This window comes from Penicillium canariense, assembly GCF_028826845.1.
Source record: "Penicillium canariense strain IBT 26290 chromosome Unknown utg000001l_segment0_segment0, whole genome shotgun sequence".
Lineage (NCBI taxonomy): Eukaryota > Fungi > Ascomycota > Eurotiomycetes > Eurotiales > Aspergillaceae > Penicillium > Penicillium canariense.
The window spans coordinates 5488528-5515821 of record NW_026622728.1 but is presented as its reverse complement, the minus strand read 5'-3'; the positions used below and the strand labels follow the sequence as shown (position 1 = coordinate 5515821).

General features: G+C 49.8%; 8 protein-coding genes across 8 annotated transcripts; 3 read left to right on the top strand and 5 right to left on the bottom strand.

Moving 5' to 3' along the window:
* Positions 1–1642: 1642 nt before the first annotated feature.
* N7482_001865 (putative proline permease) lies at positions 1643–3223 on the bottom strand (the record flags this gene model as incomplete). The annotated part of the gene is made up of 1 exon (XM_056683990.1): positions 1643–3223. The coding sequence occupies one exon, from the start codon at positions 3221–3223 to the stop codon at positions 1643–1645; it is 1581 nt and encodes a 526-aa protein (XP_056547596.1).
* A 423-nt stretch (positions 3224–3646) lies between these two features.
* N7482_001864 (putative nuclear pore protein (SEH1)) lies at positions 3647–4921 on the bottom strand (the record flags this gene model as incomplete). Its single annotated transcript, XM_056683989.1, has 3 exons — positions 3647–3753; positions 3808–4648; positions 4712–4921. The coding sequence occupies 3 exons, from the start codon at positions 4919–4921 to the stop codon at positions 3647–3649; spliced, it is 1158 nt and encodes a 385-aa protein (XP_056547595.1).
* A 335-nt stretch (positions 4922–5256) lies between these two features.
* N7482_001863 (UDP-N-acetylglucosamine--dolichyl-phosphate N-acetylglucosaminephosphotransferase) lies at positions 5257–6775 on the top strand (the record flags this gene model as incomplete). Its single annotated transcript, XM_056683988.1, has 3 exons — positions 5257–5495; positions 5555–5735; positions 5795–6775. The coding sequence occupies 3 exons, from the start codon at positions 5257–5259 to the stop codon at positions 6773–6775; spliced, it is 1401 nt and encodes a 466-aa protein (XP_056547594.1).
* A 245-nt stretch (positions 6776–7020) lies between these two features.
* On the bottom strand, positions 7021–8592 carry N7482_001862 (DUF895 domain membrane protein; the record flags this gene model as incomplete). Its single annotated transcript, XM_056683987.1, has 4 exons — positions 7021–7197; positions 7269–7365; positions 7422–8463; positions 8514–8592. 4 exons carry the CDS (start codon positions 8590–8592, stop codon positions 7021–7023), a joined length of 1395 nt encoding a protein of 464 aa, XP_056547593.1.
* Positions 8593–10178: 1586 nt separating this feature from the next.
* On the top strand, positions 10179–11619 carry N7482_001861 (zinc-binding alcohol dehydrogenase family protein; the record flags this gene model as incomplete). Its single annotated transcript, XM_056683986.1, has 4 exons — positions 10179–10424; positions 10491–10531; positions 10592–11034; positions 11093–11619. 4 exons carry the CDS (start codon positions 10179–10181, stop codon positions 11617–11619), a joined length of 1257 nt encoding a protein of 418 aa, XP_056547592.1.
* A 943-nt stretch (positions 11620–12562) lies between these two features.
* Positions 12563–15003, top strand: luA (3-isopropylmalate dehydratase LEU1; the record flags this gene model as incomplete). The annotated part of the gene is made up of 3 exons (XM_056683985.1): positions 12563–12662; positions 12716–12822; positions 12895–15003. The coding sequence occupies 3 exons, from the start codon at positions 12563–12565 to the stop codon at positions 15001–15003; spliced, it is 2316 nt and encodes a 771-aa protein (XP_056547591.1).
* A 453-nt stretch (positions 15004–15456) lies between these two features.
* ags2 (alpha-1,3-glucan synthase Ags2) lies at positions 15457–22977 on the bottom strand (the record flags this gene model as incomplete). Its single annotated transcript, XM_056683984.1, has 6 exons — positions 15457–15505; positions 15568–16078; positions 16132–20661; positions 20715–22339; positions 22390–22565; positions 22627–22977. 6 exons carry the CDS (start codon positions 22975–22977, stop codon positions 15457–15459), a joined length of 7242 nt encoding a protein of 2413 aa, XP_056547590.1.
* A 3556-nt stretch (positions 22978–26533) lies between these two features.
* Positions 26534–27283, bottom strand: N7482_001858 (orotate phosphoribosyltransferase; the record flags this gene model as incomplete). Its single annotated transcript, XM_056683983.1, has 1 exon — positions 26534–27283. One exon carries the CDS (start codon positions 27281–27283, stop codon positions 26534–26536), a length of 750 nt encoding a protein of 249 aa, XP_056547589.1.
* Positions 27284–27294: the final 11 nt, after the last annotated feature.

Here is a 27294-nt window from a genome sequence, read left to right as displayed (position 1 = left end):
CAGGAGGTTAGCATCTAGAGAATGAGGGTAGTATCGTGTTAGTCAATGCGCCAGAAGAGTAGAGCCATCATAGTAGCTCGATGGGCCTGTCACCCTGACCCGACCAGCAGGTTCAGCCGTAAGCACATCCGGGATGCCATGCAGTCTGGGCGTCAGGGCCAGGGAACACCCATTTGATAAGGCTGCGACCCGATCGAGTGCGGTCATTGAGCATCACGATGGAAATTGTCTCAAAGCCAGTGAGCGATCATTCTGGGTCCTCGAAGAGGGTTAGCTCGTGCAAAGATGAGCATAGAACAATAAAAAAACGATGAGCAGAAGCGTTCCAGGAGGCCAAAATGTGAAAGGATTGGCGGGCTAAGCAAGAGAGAGAGAGAGTGAGAAGGGCAGGGTGAGTTCGCAGTTGTTCGCATGTCCATAGAAGCACATAGCACATAGATGGAGTATACAAATAGAGCGGAACGTGGGTAAATGGGGAGGGAGTTGCGTCCATGGAAGGAGGGAGATCGGCCGGGAGACGGAAGGGTTAGATGGGGTAGGGGAGCGTGGCGCAGAAGTCGGGAGAAGGAGAGGGGGAAAGGGTGAAAGAATAGCGAAGACAGCCAGTAGACATTAGGCAGTATGTCGGTCGGTCATCGGACCCAGAGACCTCGAAAATCTGTGTCTCTGGCCTAGGGAGAGACCAGGAAAAATCAAAAGAGTGTCACGATAACGGCAGGGCACTGGCATGGAGGGAACTCCAAGAAAATAAAAAGCCCTCGATTGGGATGAAGGGGGTACTCTATGAGAAGCGGCCCGAGGTGAAGTGGTAAAGGGTGCCCAAAAGGTGGAAGAGAGACCCTGTGGTAAAAGGGGGCGGCTGCTCAGCAGGCTTCCGATATTATTTTCCAATCCGGTGATTTGGCGGCCCTTTTTTGCCACTATAGAGGGACGGATGTGCGCAACAAGGCGAGCAAATCAAACCGTTGGTCGATCATTAAGGCGAAAACGTATTGAAAACCACCCGTATGGTCCACCCACCGGGGTCCGCCCGGTATATGGGTATATGGGGGTGCACAACCACTGTGCTGGGACGACCTGTTGAAGACGGATCATCACTCCTGAGATGTATGCTTGGGTATGGTGCAATAAAAGGGGGTTAGAAGGTGGGTTTTGGATATCCAGAGTTGCTAGGCCGCTGCATGGGCGCGGGCGTGGCCGTGGGGTCCAGGGCTAGAGCCCCGGCAATACACGTCGCAGCTGCACGAGCCACCAAAACTGTCAAGACACGGTAACTGCCGAAAACCAGGAATTCCACCAGGACGAAAATTGATACATTAATAGGATCATGATGGAAACCATGAGAAGTAAACAAGGGGGAAATGGGGGATGGGGGAATGGATGAGAAGGACGAGAAGAGGAAGGGCTGTTGGATCACGTTGCTAGCTTGCGAGGTTAATGAGCGATGACAAAACAAGGAACTTGCAACAGCACCGACGACTCGTGATATTTTCATAGTGAACAGTATCGATACAACAGACACCCAGCCACTAAAAATAAACCCCTCCAGTGCGATAAGCACACGAATCCAAGACCCCCTAAATATACGTGCTTCGCTCTATACACTCGCCCTAATTTCCTTCATGAAATCGCGACTGCGCATTCATGCCTCCATCGCCATCGACCAGACTTGGTTCATCTCAATAGTCTCGGGTGATACAGGTTGCGCAGAAGGTCGTCCCTGCTGCGGATGGACGACCTCAGCTACACCTTTACCGCACTCTTCTTCCTTGTTGTTATGCCCTTCCTGGGTGTGATGGAACGCTCGATCGGGAATCATCGTCCGGAATCGATGCGCAAAATACAGCAGTGCGAAAATTGGAATACTGATGTAGGCAGCAACAAGTCTTGACGTTCTCGAGCCGGGGAGTGGACCTGGTACTCCTCCAGCCAAACCATTGGACATCAGCAGGATCCCGCTCATCAATGTCCCGATATGGGTCCCGAGCGGCTGGATCGCGAAGCGATAAGAGCGGCTATTATGGCAAAGACGCAGACGCTGGCGGAAGGAGCGAGATATGGCGCACGACACCAGCCAGGAAAGGTACCCGGAGCTATTGACGAAGAGCAGGAAGTAGGTGATCGCGACCGAGCTCGAAATTCGCACGGAAACGAAGGCCAACGGGGTGAATAGAGCTGAAACGCTGACAGCAACATATGGAACACCCCATTGGTTGCGAACTTTGAATACCTGATGGGCATGGCCGAGCTCAGACATTGCGCACAGAGTTCGTGACGCGAGATACAGAAATGACCGAGCCGAGGCAACGGAGGAGAGAAGTATGGCAATGGTTGCAGTGACAGAGACAATGCGGATACGGGCCGTATTCATGCCAATGATGTAGGGTGAAAGACCGGCACCGGCTCCGTTGTTGGTCAGTAGTGGGTCGTCGTACGGAGCCATCACGCCCATGGCCAAGGAGCTCAGGATATACGGCAACGCGGTGGTGGCCGTGTCGATAGCAACTTGCCTGGGGATGCGCGCCTGAATGGCTGGGTCCAACTCTTCGCCAATCTCGGTTTCCCGAGCCGACTCAAGAGTCTCGGCTCGATGTACAATGAGCTCAGGCACGAAGGTGAAAGCGATAGAGCTGTGCAAGACACACTGCAGCAAACCCCAAAACTTCCCCAGAGGACCGTGGGTCAAGTATTCATGCATGGCGCCTGGCTTTCTCCAGTAACAAAACCCCCATTTATCATGTCCTGTCGCTCCACCATAACCAATTGACAGTGACAAAACGAGAAGACTGATCAATGTGCCGATCTTGATTCTGGTGAAAAGCCGCTCAGAGCTCCGAAAGTGTCTCTCGGGAAGGAAGTTGCATGCGACAATGAGGGTCATGAGAATGGACAGTCGGGCAGCAATCGTCGAGCCGGGATTCCACAGACCGAGATTCACCACCGCAGTCGTAATCTCATAGGGGACAAACATCGCTAGCGTATACCAGCGCAGGATTCCAGCCGCGAATCCCATACTGTTCGTCAGATATTGGAAGCCATTCGTGACTAAGGTACCGTGCCGAGCCGGGGCATGAGTGGCGACTTCAGCAACAGTCGTGGCCATGAAGTAGGTCAGGAGCGACAAGAAGACGTAGGCAACGAGCAGTGAAGCTGGGCCCCCGATCGCCAGCGCCTGTCCGGCGCCGATGAACACCCCGGTTCCGAGAGTCGGACCCAATGCCATTGTAGGTTGGTAATGAATAGTGATGGTACGGTCATAAAGAGTGAAGACCGTGAGGTAGGAAAGGACATTCTCGAGTGCGCGGTGTTCCCACTGTCATGAGGGGTCGCACGCGCTAATTGCACCAGGGAGTCGCTCCTGCCTCGCTGCGTGTTATAGCCTTCCCGTCCAATAACTCCAGGATTACCAGGTAAACTGAAGACACAGACTGCAATCAAGACCAAATGGGTTTAGAAATCAAGTATGAGGGTATCATTTGGCTCATATAGAGGCCCAGAGAGATGTAAAATATCAAACCACTACCCGCCGGACGGACACAACCTGAACATCAAAAGCCTGCGCCTCTGCCTGACGCCGACGGAATAATGATAGTACTCCACGGATAGAACTCCAGCATTGAGGGATAAACTTCATCGCGGAGAAAGGTCACTGAGATGCCATGTCGGTTTCCGCGAACTCAAGCCACTCCCCTGATAAAGACTTCTTCCAGAACCGAACTGCGCCATCGTCACCGGAGGAAATCAAAGAATCACCTGGGGCTTTGATTAGAGTTTACGCTGAACATAAACAACACTTTCATCACTCACCGGCAAACGAAAAGTCCACCTGCCACACATCGATGTGCTTGCTGTCAATACAAGCCACTTGCTTAAACGAATGGCGGAACTGAGAATCCCCACTGGACTGGCGGCTGGAGGCTGTAGCGGGCGCACGGTTTGCCAGAGCGGTCCCTATACCCGACTGCGATGTCGCTCGTACAGATGATGACTGCTGTTGGCGCCGTTCAGCCTTCCGAGAACTGGGAGTTTGAGATCCTTGGTTGGCGGCGGTTGTATAAACTTCAAAGATGCGAACAAGTCCATCCTTGCCGCCACTCGCGATGAGATCATAGCCTCGTACAGATCCGTTGGACCAAGAGATGTCCCTGACGAGACCGCCATGTCCGTTCAGTTCGATGGCATGGTAGAAGCGTCGGTTTGCGTCGGTGCGATACACTTTGACTGTGTCCATGGCTGCCACGACAAGCGACAAACTCTTTCGGTCAGAGTCTGGGAGAAGCGTATGTGTGATATCGGTCGGGTCGTGATGGAACTGAACTCTGAAGCTTGTCTCCTCGCCACGTTCAGGAGCTGAGCATACCCGGAACTGGTCGATAGTCTGCCAGTCCGCCAAGCTATCTGGGCTGACAGGCTCCAAGACCATCAGGTAGCCATCTCGGGTGATAACAGCCAGCCACGACTCCAAGTCAATATTGCGGAAGTCCAGTGACACAAATGGGTGTCGCTGAGGTGCTGTCAAGCGAAATATGGATCTGAACCGTCGCCCTGAATTAGGCGGTTGCGTTACATCCTCCTGCCAGATCTTGAGACGCATGTCTTCTCCCACGCTGCCAATATGCTGGCCTGTAAAGGGCCCATTCCATGTTGCCTACAGCCGTACATTAGGACATATTCGGACACGCGACTAAAGGGCGCGTTGGTAGGACCTTACATCGCGAATCTCGGCGTCATGAGCCCGCCAGGTATCCATCAGCTGCCATTGGCCATCCTTGAGGTCCCACACTTTCATGCGATGATCTGACGATGCCGTGACAAGCCGATTTCCGTAAAAGTTGAACTTGGTGACAGCTACCAGATCCCGGTGACCAGCATCGAAGTCGGCAAACCCGCCGGCCATCTCCGGGCGCTCCACTGCCCCCATCGCGACCAGATATTCGAATTGAATAGGAAGGGACAGGAAGATCCAACTATGGGCCAATTATGCGCTTCAGTACCACGCATGCATGCTGTGACATGAAACAGAGGTGTCTCAGCGTCCTGTGCACGGGTTTCCCTTCCTGGCGGCGATCATCACGGGATACCGACTCACCGCCTATAGGCGGTCAGGCATACCCGGCAGTTACGATAAGCTTATCGTGTCATTTCGGGTGAAGCCAGGTTGCGTCAGCTCTTTCTCCATGTGAAAATTGTTCACTTCTTTTCACTCTTTCGGTGGAATTGGATCTCCAGATCCTGGTTCTGGGCCAATTGCTCGCTATGCAAGTTGCAAGCACCCTCTCCCGAGCGGAGACATGGCGTCTGTTGGTCCTCGTGGGGGCCGGTCTCGGCATTCTGGTCAACACGTTCCAGGGCGATGGCGCGCCGCTGATAGCCTCGATTGCTCTATCTGCCATTGCTTTTGCGGTCGCTTTCAGCATGATTCGATGGCTCGGGCCTGTGTTTCTCACGGCAGGTATCAAAGGAAAAGATATGGCTAAACCCAGAAAGCCTGAAATGTAAGTCAACAGACCGATGATGACCTCTGCATGAAATGAAGGCTCAAGTTTGGATTCAGACCGGAAACAATGGGTGCGGTTTGTGCTGTGGTTTATCTACTTTCTCTTATTGTTTTCATTCCCTTTGCCTTTTACAAGGATATTGTCGCGGCAACCTCGGGTGGAGGAAATCGAGACGTTGTTATTGAAGACCAACACATTGAGACCGGGCGCTACCTGCACAGATTTCCTCATGGAAAGGTAAGCCTCGAGTGGAATGTGTGACCCCGTAATTCATAAATTGATCTTTCACATTCCAGCTCGCATCATACCTCTCAGGTCTTCTGTCCTTACAATCCATCATTATTCTTGGGATTGGGGACGACTTGCTTGATATTCGCTGGAGACACAAGGTTCTGATTCCTGCATTTGCAGCTATCCCCATGCTAATTGTTTACTTTGTGGACTTTGGCGTGACACAAGTCGTTGTTCCCGTTCCTTTGCAACGGTACCTTGGTGATTTTATTGACCTCGGATGGCTGTACTACATGTACATGGCAGCCGTGGCAATCTTTTGCCCAAATGCCATCAACATGCTGGCAGGTATCAATGGTATTGAAGTTGCGCAGTCGCTCGTCATTGCGGTCCTACTGCTTTTTAATGATGCCATGTACCTCGCCCCCTTCACGCCATACCCACACCCGGCCACCGATTCCCACCTGTTCTCGATTTACTTCTTGCTGCCATTCATTGGCGTTTCAGCCGCGCTTTTGTGCCACAACTGGTACCCTTCGAAGGTGTTTGTCGGTGATACCTACTGTTACCTTGCAGGCATGGTGTTTGCTGTTGTGGGTATTCTGGGCCATTTCAGCAAGACCTTGTTGCTGCTGTTTGTCCCACAAATCTTCAATTTCCTGTACTCAACGCCTCAACTCTTCCATATAATCCCCTGTCCGCGTCACCGACTCCCCAAGTTCAATGCCTCAACTGGTTTGTTAGATGTTTCCGTTACAGAATGGAGCATCCCCCCTTCCCCGTTGGTTGCTACAGCTCTTGAGCTATTGCACACATTACGACTGGCGCGCGTTTGGAAGAATGAAGCCGGTCAAATTGTGGAATCTACAAACCTGACAATCTTGAACCTTTGGCTTGTGTGGATGGGGCCAATGAGGGAAGATCGACTTGCATGGCACATGGTCTTTGTTCAGACCGCGTGTGGATTTCTAGGTCTTTTCGTTCGACATCGTCTTGCCTTGCTGGTGTTTAACCAGGACAACAGGACATTCGAATCCGTTGCATAGTTCTTCCATCATTTTTGAAATAGTCATAAAACAATGACCTTCTGTTTGAAAATTGCCTTAACTCTAAACATATAAAGAAGAATATAGTTGTTCTCTAGGGATTTCGAGATATATGAGCCTGATGTAATGCATGGATTGCAGGTCGTGAAGCGAAAACGGCCGGGGGCGCCGTTCGAAAGCGCCTCATTCATAACTGCCATTAACTGAAGCTGAGCCTCACATCAACTTTTTACGATAATAATAAACTAATCATCATTGGATGAGTCACGCAATGCTCGTGTCTCTCGTTCCACCTTCTTGTCTCCGAAGAGTCCTATTTGGCTGATGATGAGCCATGCAGAGGGAATGGCAACAGCCCATAGAGCGAAGTTCAGATAGACACTTCCAACTGCTGCCATTACAGATACACTGCTCAGTCCGTACTACAAGGCATAGGTCAGAATTTGACGAGAGATGCAAGGATAAGGTAAAGGGGCCAAAAGGGAGGACATACGCTAACACACTGAGCAGCGGACTCAGTCCCACGCAACAATCCAGCAATTCGAATGACTTCCTCCTGGTCATTAGCCAGGTTTCCGACCACGAAGAATCTGTCCGGATGTTAACATGTTTCTCCGAGGGGCCTGTCGGGAGTTTGATCACTTACAAGAACATATAATTGAGCTGGAACCCAGCAACCCAGAACAGAAAGAGAGCGAAGGCTCTTCCAAAGCCTGGATCGGTCCAGTCATAAACGGGGCTTGACTTATAGAACTCGGTCGTTAACACCGTGGCCCAAATCCAACATAAGCCCTGCCAAGCGACAACAAAGTAGAAGACATATCGGGTTCGTGCCTTCAACGAGATAGACTTGTTGTCGAGGAATGCACCGAGAAGATTGCCGATAATCAATGCAATAATACCAGATAGGAATGAACCAAGGGCTCTTGCGCGCACAGAGAACCAAAGGCCTTCATATGAGAACATCACCGCCTCAGTATAAACAGCTTGGCAGATGAATGGAATAATGCATAAGAACTTCTTGCTAATGAAGAGTTTCGACATTGTCCGAAGCTCGTATCCAATGCTGTTTTTCACCTGAAGCTGAACCGGTATGCCATCTCTTCGTTGTACCTTTGAGGGCTCATTCAGAAGCAGCGCGGCAAACGGACCTAGTGCTTGAAGCACGATGAAGATGAGGTATACCGTGTATGAAACACCACCTTCCGTTGAGAGATGGGCATTGATGCCAAGGCTAATGGCGCCGCCTAGAATCTGCCCTCCGACACGAAAGCTGAGCCAAAGTCCCAGGAAGCGCCCTTGATTGTAGGGCTCAGGATACGCGAGCGCAATCGCTGCCTCGGTCATCCAGAAGATGCCCGCTGAAATACCGCACAGAGCTGCGCCGAGGATCACCAGCCACTCATCTCCAAATCGGTTGTTTGTGTACAGTCCTGCGGCATACGGCGCGTACCCCATTGTTCCCACGATCAATGTCCATTTAATCCCAATAAATCGAACGATCACACTGCTGAGGAAACAGGAGACCACCATAAGGCCAAAGGTCAGAGCATTGGCGGCATTGACGAGATACGGCTTCTCCTCGCCTCCTCCTCCCAGGGAATTCATTGCACCCCAGATGCCTGGGGCGAGAAAAGTGCAAAGTCCAAGGATGAGTGCATTGTAATATGTCGAGCGATACCACTTCACTAAAAGCCATTAGCGCAATCACTCAATCAGCCGCGATTTCTCTTCTTACCTTCATGGAATGATGTAGTCGAAGTGTCACTGTTGAGCTCTTCATCGTTGACCGGAGGACCCTTTTCAAAACTTGCCATCGTCAAGGACAAGCTTCTGCACAGCTAATGAGGGAAATTAAAACAAAGTCACTCCAAAATAAGAGAACGTCGATTGAGTTTTAAGCATCCCGCCCTGATGGCAGACCTACGTTAACTACCGGAGCTTCACTACTGAAACAAGACGAAATGACATTACGTGCTATGGCAACATCGCGCCTTGCCGTTTTTGTCTGTCCTGTAGACTCCTATCGTGGAAAATATACACTCTCAAGCCTGAGCGGATGTTGTCGTTTTTGACCAGAATTACGTGCTCGCACGGAGTACGATAATGCGACACACATTTTGTCGAATAACAGTCGCGAATCTAGCGACTTTCTTCAGTCCTTCTCGGGCGAGAGGTAAGGCCAAGCTCTTGTGCTTCAGCTTCAGTCCAAATCATGGCTGATTAGTAACTTATGTACCACCTCACATAGAATTTCCCACCTAAAGAGGATCTTATTTTGACGCTGATGCTTGTAGTGTTCTAGAACTAGTAGGCGATGGTTGTGGTGTTTCTTTGGAGCCGGAAATGAAGTTCTCGGCGACAAATACATCAGGTATCTGGAGATAGATGGCGTTGAAGGCATCAAAGTGGCAAAGCAACCACGATTTTAATGTGAATGTACGCGATTCAAAGCTCTTGTATCTCCGGGATTTGTGTTGAATCACTGCTCCGAGTGTACGCCTGATTCCTGCGGCATCGGCAGCGTATCCATTTCACTGCCATCCAGACGGCATGGCATGGCTTAGCTGTACACTTCAAAATTATAGAAATAGTATCAACAAATTATATGTGTAGAAAGCACCATTTATTGGACAGTAATGGTTGAGCCATGATTACTTCAACGGTCGCATTCCACGTACGCGACTGGTCTTGGAACTTGCGCCAGACAACCCCCGGGTTTCGTCATCAGAGCGCATTATCACATCAATTTGGGGCAGAAAAACACCTTCACATTTGAACATCGGAACTGCATATGCGCCTCACACCAAGATTATAAATCTGGTTCTAAGAGTAATTAGTTTCTAAGCTTACACCTTCAGTGTGATTTGTCATTTAGGGCACTGGATCTACACTCTTGGATTCTGGTGGATTCTACTAATCTAGGAGAATCTCGGCCCTTATGGAAGTTCGTCTAACTAAATTTAACGGGAGATTCACAGGACAATAAACAATCATGATAATCTTTGATCTACGTTCCCCTCCCCACGCTTGCCAACGAGGGGTCTCCATCACGCCATTTGATCCCCGCCATGAGCAATAAGCATCCTCCCGACCACCTCCATGGGCCACGGGATAGGCTGAATGGCGCAAAATCAAGCCGATATGCTTCCATTTTGTGGCCGCTTTCGAGGCACTCCAGGGCCACGCAAGGCGCCCCGACCCTACGTGCTTTGGGCGACGGCAGATATCAACGTCCCCGCTCCCAAGTATGGTGAGCGTGCGTTACCCTAATTATTTCTCGCCCGAGAAATAATGAACACGGACTGGTACTCCCAAAAAGAATATAGGTAAAGCCCGTTCTGGAATCTTTGCTCTTCAGTGGCGGCTGAATTCTAATATGGCACTCTTAGCTCCAAGCATCATGTCAACCACTACTTGTCTCCAGCTCGACAAGTTGCAGAAGAAAGCAACGAGCTTCCACCGCTACATACTTTCTGGGCCCTCTAGCCCCTCAAATATCATCAAAGAAGAGGAACAGACTCCAGGTACCCAGTCCGTGGAAGCACGACAGAGTGTGCTGCTTCTCAAAGGGGTCCGCGAACAGTACACCCTGGTGAATGACCATGCCATTCCTGCCATTCTGCACCCCGGGGAGATCCTTGTAAAGGTAAGATGAGTCTACAATTCCTTCTGATCTGCATAAAATCTCAATCTTCTCACCACACATGGGCAGGTCCTTGCAATCGGGCTCAACCCGATTGACTGGAAAGCACCGTAGGTTGATCACACTTCTCTCCATTATTATGTGCGTGGGACTAACGCGACTCTGGATAGCGCATTCAACTTCGGCATTCCAAGTTTACCATGGATAAACGGACGTGATCTGGCTGGGCTCGTGTTGCAAGTCCCTAACGCGAACTCACGCGTTCGTGTGGGTGATATTGTTCTGGTTCCCTCAACAGATTATCGAGACATCAGGAAAGCCGCCTTCCAACAGTATGCGATAGCCACAGATTTCAATGCGGCCCGCATTCCATCTTCGACTTCTATATATGCATCTGCTTCTCTTGGAGTAGCATTCGTGGCCTCGGTGTTGGCTCTTGGTGTCTCATTTGGACTAGACTTCTCTCTCCTCTCAAAGTCTCCTGGTCCTAATTTACCTCAAATCATCAGTCACCTCGATAAGCAAGATATTCCGGCCGATATACATGATGAGTGCTTTGCTTCATCCGAGTCAGAAAGTCCACAACGCGGTGACTGGGTTGCAATCTGGGGAGGTAAGACATACACGCAATTTTCCTTGTAAGTGAAGTTCATTGCTGATCGAATTTAAAGCCTCAACGACAACTGGTCTAGTGACTTTACAATTAGCCAAGCTCATGGGACTGCGGGTGATCTGCGTCGCCGATGCCGCGAGACATGGAGCTAAGCTTCTGCAATCTGGCGCAGACCTTCTAGTGGATCGACACGATACAGATCGCGCAGTGGAGATTATCCTTGGAGTGACAGGAGGTAAGCTACGATACGCGATTGATATCGTCGGGAAGGACACGGCGACATTGCTTGAGAAAACCCTCGATCCTTCAGGGCACTCCCATCTGCTAGGACTCACAGGTCTGCCCAAGGCGCGAAACCCAGGGATCCGATACCATACTGTGCCTATTAAGTTGTTCCATACTGCACCAGCAGTAGGGGAGAGCATGGTTAGCTGGTTGGAAGACCTACTCCAGTCGGGTACTCTAACTCTCCCTGAGATTGTTCGCGCTGAGGGAGGATTGGAGGGGATCAATGCGGCATTGGATATTCTACGAAGTGGATCGGTTTCCGGAAAAAGAATTGTGGTTGGGCTTGACTCTGCATGATATGTGCTTCTGGGTTCTGGGGATTTGCCGGATAGTATCAAGAGTCGGATTTTGGTGTTATGGTATGCTTTTAGATCTTAGATTTTTGAGACCTTTGGAGACAATGAATCATGAACTTTGATATTATGGTGAGAGTACATCAGATTCCAGATGAAGCGGGAGATAACTCAGATTGTTGTAGAAACCCCTGTTTTGATGGAGTCTCCCTGACTCCAGGAGGCAATATATATATCGATCTCAACATACTCAGGTAGCGTTCTGATCCCTACCGTATTCGGCAAATCTAAAATCCTACCAAGGTTTCCGGGTATGGTTTTGGAAATACAATGTTAATATCACGTTGGGACACTACCACAGGACGAATGTCGCAAGAGGTATCCAACAGAAGTCAATAATGCGCAGCACTCGGGTTCTCTGTATACGTACGGAGTGCCGTTTTAGTCCAGCGGCGGGCCCCGATCTGACCCCGGCGGCCGCAGCCAATTAGCGCCTGAGTATTACCGTCTCACCCGGAGTCGGTCGGGCTACGTCATGGACACCTATCAGTCGGTGAAACCCCATGCCTCACACGGCTCATATCAAAATTTATACGGGCGTAAACTTCGTTGTTGAGAACCTAACATTGAACATTTCATTTATTTGACAGCCAATTGAGTAATAACCCAGAGGGAAATATATATGGATGAGTCAAATGAGAGGAGACGCGATCAGCCGCCCTCAAGCGCCGCTAGCCGCCGTTGCATTTTTCACGCCGACCGATGTCGGCACCCCTCTTTTTCGCCACTGTAGCCAATGAAAACCCAAACATTGGCCGCTGACCGACCGAAATCGGCGTTGCCCCTCGAGTAGCTTCCCAGCGACATCGCGGGCGCTTTTAAATATAAGTCCAGGCTTCTGCTTTCCCCTTACCTTATCAACAAGATCTTTCCTCATTCCACACAATATGCCTTCTGCAGAGACAAAACCGAGGACCTTATACGACAAGGTCTTCGATGACCACATTGTTAACCAGCAGGACGATGGCACTTGCTTGCTGTATATCGGTATGTCGATCGAGATTCCCACGAATTGACCTTATCCTCTGACTCTGTAACAGATCGGCATCTCGTCCATGAGGTGACCTCGCCCCAGGCTTTTGAAGGTCTGAAGAACGCTGGTCGCAAGGTCCGCCGGCCGGACTGCACTCTGGTGACTGTCGACCACGTAAGTCACAAGTCGCCTTGCTCTGTTGATGATTAGACGAATGTTCGTTAACCCTTCGGTTCTCTCCCACAGAACATTCCCACCAGCTCGCGGAAGAACTTTAAGAATGCCGCGGATTTCATCAAGGAAACCGACTCCCGCCTTCAATGCACAACCCTCGAGGAGAATGTCAAGGACTTCGGTCTCACCTACTTCGGTATGGGCGATAAGCGCCAGGGCATTGTCCACGTTATCGGCCCTGAGCAGGGCTTCACCCTTCCCGGAACGACCGTCGTTTGCGGTGACAGTCACACCTCGACCCACGGTGCCTTCGGTGCCCTGGCTTTCGGTATCGGAACCAGTGAAGTCGAGCACGTCCTCGCGACCCAGACCCTTCTGACCCGCCGAAGCAAGAACATGCGCGTCCAGGTCGACGGCCAGCTTCCCCCTGGTGTGACATCGAAGGACGTTGTTCTCCACATCATTGGTGTTATTGGTACTGCTGGTGGCACTGGTGCTGTCATCGAGTTCTGCGGATCTGTCATTCGCGGTCTTAGTATGGAGGCACGTATGTCAATGTGTAACATGTCTATCGAGGGTGGAGCCCGTGCTGGCATGATTGCACCGGATGAGATCACCTTTGAGTACCTCAAGGGTCGTCCTCTTGCTCCTAAGTACGGCAGCGCCGAGTGGAACAAGGCCGTCAACTACTGGTCCTCCCTAAAGTCGGACGCCGATGCCAAATACGACATTGACCTCTTCCTTGATGGCAGCGACATCATCCCCACCATCTCCTGGGGTACCTCTCCTCAGGATGTCATCCCGATCACTGGTGTTGTCCCCAGCCCAGATGACTTTGATGACGAGAACCGCAAGGCCTCTTGCAAGCGGGCTCTTGAGTACATGGGTCTCACGTCTGGTACCCCTATGAAGGACATTGTCGTGGACAAGGTCTTTATTGGATCTTGCACCAACTCTCGTATTGAGGATTTGCGTGCTGCTGCCAAGGTTGTCAATGGCAAGAAGATCGCCGACAACATCAAGCGCGCCATGATTGTTCCCGGATCGGGCTTGGTTAAGGAACAAGCTGAGGCCGAGGGTCTCGACAAAATCTTTACCGATGCTGGTTTCGAGTGGCGTGAGGCTGGTTGTTCCATGTGCCTCGGCATGAACCCGGACATTCTTTCCCCCAAGGAGCGGTGTGCCAGTACCTCCAACCGTAATTTCGAGGGTCGTCAGGGTGCCCAGGGTCGTACCCACCTGATGTCCCCTGCCATGGCCGCCGCAGCCGCCATCGTTGGCAAGCTCGCTGATATTCGTGAGCATGTGGTTCCCAGCCCTGTTATTGCCAAGGTCCAGCCCCATGTCGACATCCAGCCCGAGGCCGACTCCCCTCAGACTGAAGATGAGCTTGACCGTGTTCTGGACCTTCCCGCCGATGATGAGCCCCATACCAACACTTCTGCTGGCGGTAGCAGTGCTGGCCTTCCTAAGTTCACTATCCTTAAGGGCACTGCCGCTCCTCTGGACCGTGCTAATGTCGACACCGATGCCATTATCCCCAAACAGTTCCTGAAGACCATCAAGCGTACTGGTCTGGGCTCTGCAGCTTTCTATGAACTCCGCTATCACCCTGATGGCCAGGAGAACCCCGACTTTATCCTGAACCAGGGTGTCTACCGGAACTCCAAGATCCTGGTTGTGACAGGTCCCAACTTCGGCTGCGGTAGCTCCCGTGAGCACGCCCCCTGGGCTCTGCTGGACTTCGGCATCAAGTGTATCATCGCTCCTTCCTTCGCCGATATCTTCTTCAACAACACCTTCAAGAACGGCATGCTCCCTGTCGTTGTTTCGGATGAGGTTGCTTTGAAGAAGATTGCCGACGAGGCCCGCGCTGGCCGCGAGGTTGAGGTTGATCTCCCTAACCAGGAGATCAAGGATGCCGAGGGTAACAAGATTGCCGCCTTTGACGTCGATGGCTTCCGCAAGCACTGCCTCACCAATGGCTTGGATGATATTGGCCTCACTCTCCAGGTGGAGTCTAAGATTCGTACCTTCGAGGCTCAGCGCAGCCTCCAGACCCCTTGGTTGGATGGAAGCGCCTACCTTCGCCGTGAAAATCGTGGTGCCACCAAGATTGACGCCGCCCCTGTGCCCAAGACCAACCGGGGTGATGTTAAGGGCGAGCCGCTTGAGTGGTAGAGTTGATTCTGTACTGCCTGGTTCGGCTTTGTGGGTGATTATATTCGGGTACGGTAATGGGTGCTATAGTAGTCCATTTTGATTCTTTTTTTGGTTTCAAAAACAATATCCCCCTATGTTATCTAGCTTGTTGCTCTGCATTTCTCGGGGCTTGGTTATTTTCGGACTTATAGTATATTTCAGTAGTCTACGAAGTTCAATGAGAATGAATTACGAATTATAAAACTTTCCGATTAATGTATTAATTAGTACATGCCTTCGCAGTCTGCGTCAAATTACGCAAATGAAAAACAAGATCATCTCATTAGATACTAGGTTAGTGGAGACCAAAATCACAACCAAAACTGAACATAGAAAAGTGAAAGCGTGAACCATTGAGGATAGAGAATCCTGTTCAATGATAATATGTAGCTTTGTTCAACCCACTTCCCACAAAAGGAAAAAACATTGCAGCTAAGGTTTTGAGAGCTGTTCACGGCGGAAGAAGAGAAGGAACCCGCCACTATTGCTCTAAGTTAGTGACACACAGTCCACGATGCTTCTTTGAGAGAGATGGGCACCCACCAGATCATCAATTGGAAGACTAGCGCAATCCAGAACCACGCATTCCCCAAGGCATCAGCTCCGGCTGTGATATCCGGGGATATGGGTCCTGGACCAATTCTATTCGGCGCAAACGCTCTCGCACATATGGTCGCAATCGAGCCGATGACCTGTGATACAAGTAGTGTGAAACAGATATGCATACGTGTCAGTGTCTGCAAAAGGATCATGCCAAAGCCGAGACCCTGTAAAGCATCCATCACACCAAGCCATAGCCAAAGACTTCGTGACACCAGGGCACCAGACACATAACTACCTGCCCACGGAAGGAAAAGGCCGGACCCTGAAGTTCCCCACCAGATTTGTGCCCATCGGGGAGCTCCAAGGCCACAAGCCACGATAGGCAGAATCCAACTGTGTGATTTGGATACCCAGGCGAGCAGAAATAGGATTGCTATCCAGACAAACCCAAAGAAGACGACACAGAGGCAGAGAATTTGCCATGGCTTGGCGTGCTTGGAGATCCAAAGGACTAGATTAAGCATTAGCATAATGGCTTTGAATCAAGGGTAGACTATTTCTTACAGTTCCAATTGCGACCGTAGGGAGCACTCAAAAAGAAGTTCTGAAGGATGACTACAACCCAATTCCAAAGCACGATTTTGCGTCGGAAGACTGACTTGTAGAATGACGGGACTTTGCCGGGAGTCTGTCGGTAATAGTTTGGCAAGCCGAAGTAGATCAGGCCACCGACTCCCCACAGAAAAGCAGTGATTGGGATACAGACGGTTGTCATCCTCCAGGTGCTTGTGATATTGCCTTGTGCATTTGCAATTCCAGCATTTGAAGCCTTCGTCAACGTGGAACCCCAGTACCAGAGAGCAATGACATAGGCTTGCTGCGTGCCCTGAATCAAGCAAGCACGGAATACCCACTGCTTGACTGGAGCGCCGCTTTCGTCGCCAAAGTTCAGCGCGAAGAAGATCGAGCCGCTTGATGAGGCTGCGGCGTATATACCACTGCCGATGTTCTGAATCCATCCACGGGCAAAGGAGTTCGTCTCGAAGTGAGCAACGCCAATAATCATAAAAGCGGTTCCATACAAGAACCACGGGACAGCCAGGACCAGGGTCGACTTGCAGAATCGGAAGAAGAGCCACCACAGAATAGACGTGACCAGGTACACCGTTGCGATTCCATAGAGTTTCTCCTCGCTCTGGCCAACTTCACCAGTCAGCAAGGTGATCTGATAGGAATTGGCAGCAATTATCTGACCCAGGCCAAGAAATAGGGAGTACACGGGCCAGTCCCCGATGCGCATCTGCATCCATTTCTTGAGACCGGTGGGTGGCACGTAGTCATCACCAAGAAGGAATTCGTCATTTGCTTTCCTCTCTGGCGTGCCGCTCTCATGGGAAATTGTATCGTCATTGGTTATCGAGTCTGGAGGAGAGCGGCTTCCGCTTTTGCCAAACAGCATTGAGGGGGCTGGCGACCGATTGCGTCCGAGACGCGCATCTCGGAATCGATCAAACCACTTCTTCTCGCTCTTTTCGAGATACTGCTCAATGCAAAGCTGAGAATCCGAGTTTGAACCATTGAGATCTTCTAACTTCTTTTCGAATGCCCTGTAGTACTCGCCATTGCTGTCCGTGAAGAAAGGGTCAACCTTCTGCAGCTTATAGTCCTTCTTGTCACCAACGACAGAATCCACGGATAGCACCGATGCACTGCTGAGGCGGTTTCCAGGCTCCGCCCAAGGTCTTGACGGAGGAAGAAGAGTATCTTCTATTCCCACTGTACTGGGTGCGGCTGAGGTTGAAAGGCTCCCGATAGATCGCCCAAGAGGGGAGCCCTGACTTGAATGTCGAGCAGAGAGAGCTTCCTTGGTAAGAACGATCCCAGAAGATGGCGGATTCAGGGAAGAGCCTTCCATTAGGCGTCCTCTCTCAGCCAAACCGGCTGCCATCGGGTATTCCTCGTCACCGTAGCAAGTGGACATCATCTCATCCTCACTCTCATCCTCAGTGTCTGGTGATACCCCATTCTGCGTTTCCCCCACATCTGCCACAGTCCCTTTTCCAAAGTCTCCGCGCCCAAGAGTTTCTAGGGGAGCCGAGACTGGCCGTGGGCCAACACCGACACCAGAAGGAAGGTGTCGACTGAGACCTGACTTGGGCCTACCGTCACTGCCAGGACTAGGATCACGGCTATAGATAATGGAACTTTGCCGCAAGGAGGCCATGGTTCCTGGACGGCTGGCTGATCGCGATGGCGGCGTCAAGGTACCACTGCCACTGGAAGCACCCGACCGGGTCGACGCAGCGGCCTGGGGTGTCATCATTCCATATATAGCGTTGTATCCATAAGGCGCGACATTTGATTGTGCCTGAGCTTTTGCTTGCTCCTTGTTGTGAACCCGAATAGCGGTAGACTGGAGAATTTCCAGATCTTCAATCCACTGGGCGACAGGGAAGCGTTGCTTAGCGGATCTCGCACGCATCATGGCCCTAACTTCATATTTTGAACTCAGAGCACTGTCAATGGCAAGCTTAAACTGCTTGAGAAGGTGCGAAGTTGTTGTCGACTCAACCGTATACCACCATCCGGGCATCTGTCCGAGTCCACCTACTCGAGCGCCAATACCGAGAGCGCCTTTGCGACCGAACTCGACGGCAACCAGACCAAATGGCTCGTCACGAGAAGGAACCAGTGCAAATTCTGCACCAGAAAAGATGAAGTTAGGTAGCACCGTAAAATGTGGCCTTGAGAAAACACGGCCTGGGTAGAGCTTCATCATGCGGTCCAACTTGAGTGCTGCAAACTTGCCGTATAGATCGATGACAGGCCCCACACAAATTAGCTGGACGCTCGATCGAGATTCGAGAACACCAGGCATCACATCCGCAATTAGATCGATTCCCTTTTGCATTGACCATCTGCCAACGAAGACTAGGACATCGGCATCGGGAGTTTGATGGAGACCAGCCCATTCTTGTGCCTGGCGTTTAAGTTCAGCTCGACGCATTTCGTAGTCGTTGTCAACACTGATCTCACTCTCCTTGGGTAACACTTTGCTCCATTCACCGGTGTCTGAAGGGTCGGGATTTGGCAGATTTCCAACTTTCCTTAGGCCCCAGAAGATAGGGTAGCGTGCGTAAGACCGCTTACCATATTTCTTGGATACCCCAACAGCACCAAAGCCCTGCTGGTGAAGGCGCAGGTAACTCGCTCCAGCATGTAATAGATTGAAGATCTCTCCAAACTGGACATAGCGCGTAACAACATCCATATCAAGATTGAAGACAGAGCACACCTCACTCTTTTCCTTTAGTGTGCGCATCGGCCATAAGCCCTGGAATTCTGCGTTGTGAAGCGAAAGACAGATCGGAATAGTCTCAGGTAGCTGATAAAGAGTCGCAATTGCACCATGGTAGTCGTTAATGTGATACAAATCAATAGGAAATCTTTTGAGTGTCTGAGCAATGCATTGGTTCCATGCGGAATAGTATATAGCGCTGTCAAGGTCATCCATTCGCGCTGGATAGGGCTCCTTGGCAGACTGCTGGCGGAAAACCGGCGCATCAAGGAGAACGTAGGTAATGTTCCTAAGAACATGATACTGAATTTTGACTTCGTAAGCGTTTCCAAGGATCATGACAAACATCGATCCTGCGGGTTTGTCCACGGGATATTCGATTCCACCGACGCATGGTATGACCCAGATGAGATCCAAGTGACCAAGTTGCTTGCTCATGAGCTGTGCCATGACGCCTAAACCACCAATTTTGATCCTGATCCCCCAGTCATCAATGTTGTACTCCATGGTCGCGACTAGAACGTTTCGTTTGTGTGATGTGCGGTTGCCAAATGCCGAGGTACTTTGGAGAAACCTCGACTTGTTTGCCAATCGAGCAGTTAGACTTCGTGGCTCTCCACATCTGATATCGTCTGCCTTAAGTCTCTTCAGTATATCCAGGGATATGAGCGTTTTCTTCTCGCTCACGCCGACCTGGTTGAATTTGATTCGGTAGAAAGTCTTTTTGAATATATAGGCGCAAGTTATGGCGGTGATGACAGGGATAATGCATAGCATGAAAAAGAGAGCCATCTGCACGTATTTAGAGCCCGCTGGAACCAACTTGAATCGTAGAGTCGCATCATCAAGATGAATCCTCCAAGCCAAGTGCGGATCAGGTGGATGTTCCGTGATATTGATCGTCGTCGTGCTGAGGGAGGAGGGTGGTAGACGGTCAAGAACCGAGTCTCCATCAGAGTCACCGAAGATATAGCTTTGATCGGGTTGACCGTCGGGATTGATGCCCCAAACATTGAGCTGGCCTTGAGATGGCCACTCAGCCATGAAGCGGAATTTCCATATACCATCGCTATCTTGTTCCACCACATTGGCCAAGCCAGCATCGTAGCCATATTCGTTGAAGGGTCCGTTAAAGAACATATGAGGAAATCGACGAGGCACTGGGGAGTTCCAGTGGGCGCCATCGCCCTCTTGGACATAATCACTGCTTCCTGTCAAGCGGCTCCAGTACTCAACACGAATGTGTTGCCCTTTCCACTTCTGGTTCTTCGTCCCAGTCCAATGCTGTTCTTGAATGGATTGATTTCCTCCAATATACGGAAGCCACCTGGAGAACGTAGTGCCCCAATTCGTCGAGTAGCGATACATGTCCGCCCCAGCTGCATGCTGCTGAACGTAGAGAGTGCCATCTTCCCGCTCGTGGAGAAGGTTGGTGGAGTAATTGGCCGAAGTGAAGATCATAGGGTTGTCATGTTGGCCAATTCGAATCAAAAAGTGGTCGACGGCATCTGTAGCCCTCCCGTCGATGCTCGTTGCGTTGTTGACCGTCAACCGGTGAACGCCATTTTCAACGTCAGTTAAAGTGGCTGTCCAAGCCCATTTGGCTGGAATTTGTCCAGAATAGGACACTTCATCATTCTCGATGATTCCGCAGTTGGCAGAGCCCAGGTCAACAGACGCGATTGCGCCAGTCTCAGTTGATGACTCGAGCGAAATTGATTCAGACACCCGTGTGCAGTCCATCTCTGTAGAGAAATACAACCCGATTTCAAGGGTCTCGCGCTCTCCAGGGGGGCCTTAGAAAGCACCGGTACGTCGTGCCCTGGGGTAAACTTCGTAATCATCGGACGAGGAGGTACAAACTTCTCTATCGGAACGTAGGCCCTGAACTCGTACGGCTGAAGCGTAAGTCTATCGAGACAACCATTAAACTCTTGAGATCCATTCAGATGTAGCTTCGTGGGACCGTCCTTGAGAGTAAGTTCATCATGTGGATAGAACAGGTTCTTCACGGTAATTTTGGTGTCAAACGGAGCGATGAGCGCCAGGTTTCGATCGGAGCAGTCAAAGTCATAAGCCAGAGTTCTGTTGTCATTTTGATAGACAAACCATACCGTCTGGTTCCCGGAGTTACCCAGATCCTGTGCTTGATAGTAAGGGCTTCGTAGCACCGACCACATGCCTGTCTCGGTTGGTATGCCGTTGGAGCCAGGGTACTGGATTTCGTGGGTCTGGTTGGAAAGCAATTGTATCCACCAACCATCGTTGAGCGCAGGAAAATCCTGTCTCATTTGGTACATATGTTTGATGATGTTTCGCATAAAATGAGAAGGATCCCGGTGGTCATATGTGGCAGTCTGATCATGACAACCCAGTCGCCCTGATTTGATTGGCCAGTTGAAGTATTGTTCTGAAATCATCATGAAGCAGCCATGAGTCTTCCACGCTGTTGCAGGGGACATTGATTGACGACCATAAATATAGTTTGAAGCTGTGGCATCAAGGATATAGAATGCCTGCTCTTCACCCCACAGCAGCAAAGGTATTCCGGGCAAGTGAAGCGTTGTGATGAAAAGACCCAAAAGATGCCTCTCAATGCCCATATCGACGGTCGGCCAGCGGAAAACATCTTGGTTTGTCGCACCGTACATATGGCGAGGATCGAATTTCCCCGAATTTGAGTTGATGAGATCATTGGTGAGCACCATCTGGTACCATGCTTCTGTCCAGTTGACTGGAATATCATAGCCAGCTGCGAGGTTTCCATCCATGCCCAAGAATCGAGTGAGGGAGCGATAAACTGAATAATGGAAGGCAGCGCCGTCAATGGCTTGGTGGCTCTCATCCCGAAGGAAGAAGGTTGAGTCGGATGAATTTGTCAACCCAAATGCCTCATCGAGTGTCTGCGGAAGCATATCAGGTTGACGACCACGACCAAGAAAGATAGAGCCTAAGGTGTTTCCGGCTGTAATTTCTCCTGGTAAGAAAAAATTGGTTTTGCCCACACGCCGAGCACAGTCTCTGTAAGCCCCAGAGATGTCACCAAGCGCATCGACGGTGGCCTGTGTCGCTTTGTCATATCGAAACCCGTCAATGTCGAGGGAAGCAATAATCATGCATGAGTGCCTAATGAGACGCTCTCTGACACTAGGTATCCATTCACGAAGACGGTCTTGAACCGAGGCAAACTTTGCCAGTTCCCGCTGCCAGTCAGGATACACGCCGAATGCTTCAATATCACCATATTGATCGAAGTCACTGTCGTAGCATCCCTTTAACTCACCCAGAACATGCTTCTCGACCGGAAGGCCAGTTTCATTCCAAAAACGGGGATAGTGGCAGGTTTGATTGTAGGTGTTGCCAAAATGAAAATCAACGTAGTGGCGGTCAGACTTCCACTGAGCTTTGTGCTCTCTTGGTGAGAATGGCGTGGTCGAGTTGAGGTATCCCTCAAAGCCAATCAAGTCTCCCATCCTATATTACAAGTTTAATTAGGGTATTATTGGGCTACTAGGTCAACTTACGTAGCAATAGTATTGTCGAAAATGACATACATGCCTCGATTGTGGATCTCTGTTATAGCATCTCTCCAGGCTTGGAGTGTGCCGAAGTGCTGATCGAGCAAGGTAGTATCAAGGGCTGAATATCCATCGAAACTCCATGGCTGGTTCATCAACACAGTTCCGGCGAGGTAAATACCCTGAGTCAACGTCATACATCAGTGACATGACCATTATAAAAGTTTGCGCGGTGATGCAGACCTTAATTCCCATTCCTTGCAAATAATCCAAAGTATCCACCAATCCAACCACATCTCCCCCATGACGCATCTGATTGGAGTTCAAGTCATGCTCAAACAGCGTACTATTGATGTTGTCATTTGTTGGATCTCCATTCACGAATCGGTCAAGGAAGAGAGAGTATATCGGAAAGCGCCAGTTATCTGGAGAAGGGAAGTAGGCATGGTTGGGCCATTCTCCCCAGTAATCAGCTGGGTTAGTCGCAGTGTTATTTTCATTGAGGTTGTAGGAAGCAAGAGACCCATCGTAGGGCCAGCATAGTCCTGTCGCTGTAAGATGAACGAACACCACAACTACACACTTCCACTGCATGATCACCTATCGGAAAGACTAGCCACTTGTCAAATCCAAACCGGTATGAACTGTAATGGGATTGATTATGGTAGAGAGGCGAACCAGATAGTTGATATTGAGATCGAGCGGTTCTTGTTGTTTGGTTAGCGTACTGGAGACATTGGAATTCCAAAAGCCTTATTCACCACTGAACGTGTAATAGAAGAAGCAGAATTATCACAGGAGCTCGAAACAAGATCGCATAGCCATTCAAAGAGTTTAAACTTATGTTAATGATGAATCAGGGACTATCAAAACGAAATATGCGTAACTTCCAGAGCGATATGTCGGAAATCCTTCTGATTCAGAGAACCGATCGCGAATATTGGACTTGAATGAGAAAGATGAATGATATATATTTTCAATGGAAAGCGCCCGAAGAAACCCAGCCCACAGAGGCCAATGAAAAAATAATTGGGAAGAAACGAATGTCATGATAGTCTTATAGAAATTGAGAACAAGCTGATCAATCGAAACGAAGCTTCATAGCTTACTTTGCTGAAAGACTTATGTATTAACCTTTCATCGAATATACATTCTCTGCCTGTCTCTCACGCCTTCGAATGTAGAATGTTGGGGCTAGTCGCCTTTAGCATCAAAATAAACGGTGAGTAGCAAAAGAGCTGCTGATACAAGGTATAGAGCTCAGTAAACAGCTGGGATCATATGGTTCTGATTCATATCCAGGTTCGAGTATGCTATTTTGAGTGACCGTGGGCTCAGATAGCAGAGTTGGGTGCTGTTCCACGACGCTCGCGGTACCCTTAGAGAGCTCCAAGCAATATCCATAGATATTTGCAATACCGGCGGCTTGGGTGGAATGAATGTGGCTCGATAATACAGAATGTGTAAAGTATGCAGTGTATGTCTTACAGAGAATTGTGACACTTCGTTATGGGTGGTCGAGAGTTATATGACATGGAAAGGCGGAAATGATGAGCGCCGTACATGCAGAGGAGATCTAGATCGGTCATATTTCAACATTAACTGTCAAGGAACATTTGATAACTTACTTTTTAACAGATGCAAGGGAAAGTAAACCACTGCCAAATCGCAGGTGTTGTAGCTAGAATAGCTATGAGCCGTGCTTCCAAGAACTTTGGGTCATGAACGAGGGGCCAATATTCAGATACGGATTTTTGAAAGAACCGTGTACTTCTTTGCTGTGGTATAATCAGGGGTAGCATATTCTCAGCAAGAATGTAAAATAATGGGGAAGGTTTTGTTTCCTTGCACGCCCACAGAATAAATCGAAATTGCAATTCCAACTGATGTACCATCACCGCCCTAAGAAATACAGAGTGCATTTACCAGGGTCTGTACTTCTCTAAGTTATATGCCTGGTGACTCCTCTCGCATAGCTTAGCTTTCAAGATTCTATACCGGACGATTGAACTTGGTCAAGTTGACCTTCGTCATAAAACCTTGCGCTGGGACATACAAACCCCGTCCACATGCGGAGTTGTTTTGTCGCTTGCGGATCTTGCGAGGAATTCAGACGATAAAGAACCCAACAAAAAAATTTCACCGCTAAGCCTTAGCCTCAATGACACAATCCTGGAAATTCAACTGCAGTGGTGTCTCTATCACGTTGCATCTTGATTTCCCAATCACCGCAAATCTTGATTATCTAGTCTCGTACGATATATGCATTGATTTTAATATTCCATGGCTTGACGTCAATGAATTTCCGAATCCATTTGGTTGACTGCTTGCAAGGCCGAGCTGCATCTCTCTGCTCATACGATGAGGGTCTAAAGGGAGTTGTCTTAACTTGGACATCCCTGCAAGCTTTCAATTCCCCCGCGGGGTGCCGGTATACCCAGCAACATGTCAAAAGCCGCTTGAAAAAGCCGCCAAGAGCTTGGTAGGTGGATTCTGAATGTATTTACTTGTATCCAGCTTTCTTGTATTGTTGCACTTTGTATTACGCGAACCTCCATGGGGCGGCGTACCTTTGACAGAGCCGTTAATGTACTGGTGGACTGGTTCTGCCGTGCTTGTGTACTAGAGGCTAATGTATGCTACTGTTTATATATGGCGCTACATGCGAGAACGGGAGTACTTTCCATCGGATTTGCCTGGTAGACATGTTGGGACACTAACAAGAATTATTCAGTGTCTTTGTCTCACCCAAGCTTTTCCGATCAATGTGCTAAGAACTTCAGCTCAAGTGCACAGATATGCAGAACACTTTTCCTTTCCATGCTCTTATAAGGAACCAGATGGAATTCTGCTCCATTTTTTGAAGCTAATATAGTTACCCTCGATCAGCAGCAAGCTCGCTTTCTTTCCAATTCTTAATATATCTTTTGCCTGATTGATTTTACTCGAGTAGATTTGGGACATGCTAATGACAAGTAATAGTTATAAATAGCGCTTATACCCTCTATCTGTATTCCGATTGAGTATTATATCATTGAGCCCCTAGAAATCAATGAGAGCGTTCATATATCTAGCCATGATGGCTAGTCTGGATTTAAAGCTTGTTCAATACCCGACCCGCTTTGTGATACGCAATCAACTACTGGGAGTTATCCGGAAGTCGCCCAATTTCAGGTTCGTAATTATCCAATAAAACGAGATATTAGAACTGGACTGCCTGATAGACGAGTATCGATTTCTGTCGACCATTTGTTTTCGCTCCATTTGAATTCTTCAAGTCTCATGCTGGGCTTCAATATCCACAAAAGAGGGGATTTTACCCTTTCCTGACAGCTCTACAGGAGACCTCTGATCCGAACATGTCATTTGATCATTATCGTGGAGCGAAGTCATGTTTTTCTCTGTCCAACCAGTTCTCTTGTTTATAGTGTCTTTCTTCTGCCGAAGGGGTCTCCACAAATGGTCTGAGCGCGATCAGATCTTTTTCTATGCAATAGGGATCTCCCAAGCCCCCTTCGTCTCTCCAGAAAATGCATCAAAAGCTTCAGCCTATGGTTCTCAACTGTGTTGTGCGTTGTGTGACCGTGGCTTGCTCATATACCCAGATCGCCTGTGGATTTATCTTACCCAATCCTCCGCCCTCCGGTATACGGTCTCGCAGGGTTTTCTCTTTTCGGTGATCTCGAGTTCATCCAAGACATTGCGGTTGAATTCGGGGACCTAGGCTGCCATGTATGACATAGCTTCTAGGGGTGTGTGAGACCTGGATAGTTATTGGCGGAAGGCTCGTGGTGCGAGAAAGAACGGGTATTGAGATGGCTGTCTCCCAGAAGGCATTCGTCAAGATAGCTAGCATATAATAAAGTTCCAGATTCGCCAATTGGGGCGGCATTTGGTATCCCAAGCAATGGAAATGTTTCCTACTAGTCTGTTGGCTCTTTTGCATGCAATTCATCCATGTCAAGCAGCTAGGTCTAAGACAACTTTTGTCGGAGACAAAAGTAACTTAGATAAGGTAAAAAGGAAGGATAGGTTTGAACTATTGGTCTCCGTGCATATCAATATAGATAGATTGGAGTAACTCCGGGCTATCCTGGTATCATAACTCCTCTTTGTGGTCTCATACATCGTTTCTCATTCCAGACCATTTTTACTCCGCACCATAGCGGGCACGGTAGTCCTTCAGCCGCTGGATCTCGGCGGCTCCAATCTTGTCGCCCAGCTTCTCGATCAAGTCGTGCAGGCCAATGACCGACCGGATGGGGATGTTGCCGCCAAGGTCCCGCTGGGCAACTCCGATAGCGCTCTTAGGCTCGGAGTCGCTGACTCGTTCCTCGCGGTCCAGCAGGACCACGACACCGGCGACAATACCGCCCTCCTTCTCAATGATGCCGACAGCCTCCCGCAGAGCAGTACCAGCAGTGATGACATCGTCAACAATGACAATGCGCTTGCCCTTCAGCGGAGCACCGACAATGTTTCCACCCTCGCCGTGGGCCTTGGCTTCCTTACGGTTGAAGGAGTAGCTCACATTATCCCAAGTACCCTTAGGGGAGCCAGAGAGCGAGTCGCGGACAGCAAGCTCGTTAGTAACCGCCGCACAGATCGGGATTCCCTTATAGGCAGGGCCGAAGATGATATCGAAGTTAGGCTTGGTGGTGCCGTCGGCAGCGGTGGTGACGAAGGGCTCCGCAGAGAGAACGCTGGCGTAAGCGGCAGAAGTGGCGCGTAGGAGGGGCGCAGTGTGCAGGAGTGAGGAGGTGAAGAAGTAGGGAGATTCGCGACCGGACTTCAGGACGTAGGTGCCGAAAGAGAGGACGTTATTCGAGATCAGCAACGGCAGCAGGGTAGACTTGTAGTCCTGGTCGGCGGAAGGAGGAGGGATGCTGGCGGCGGACATTTTGACTTTGT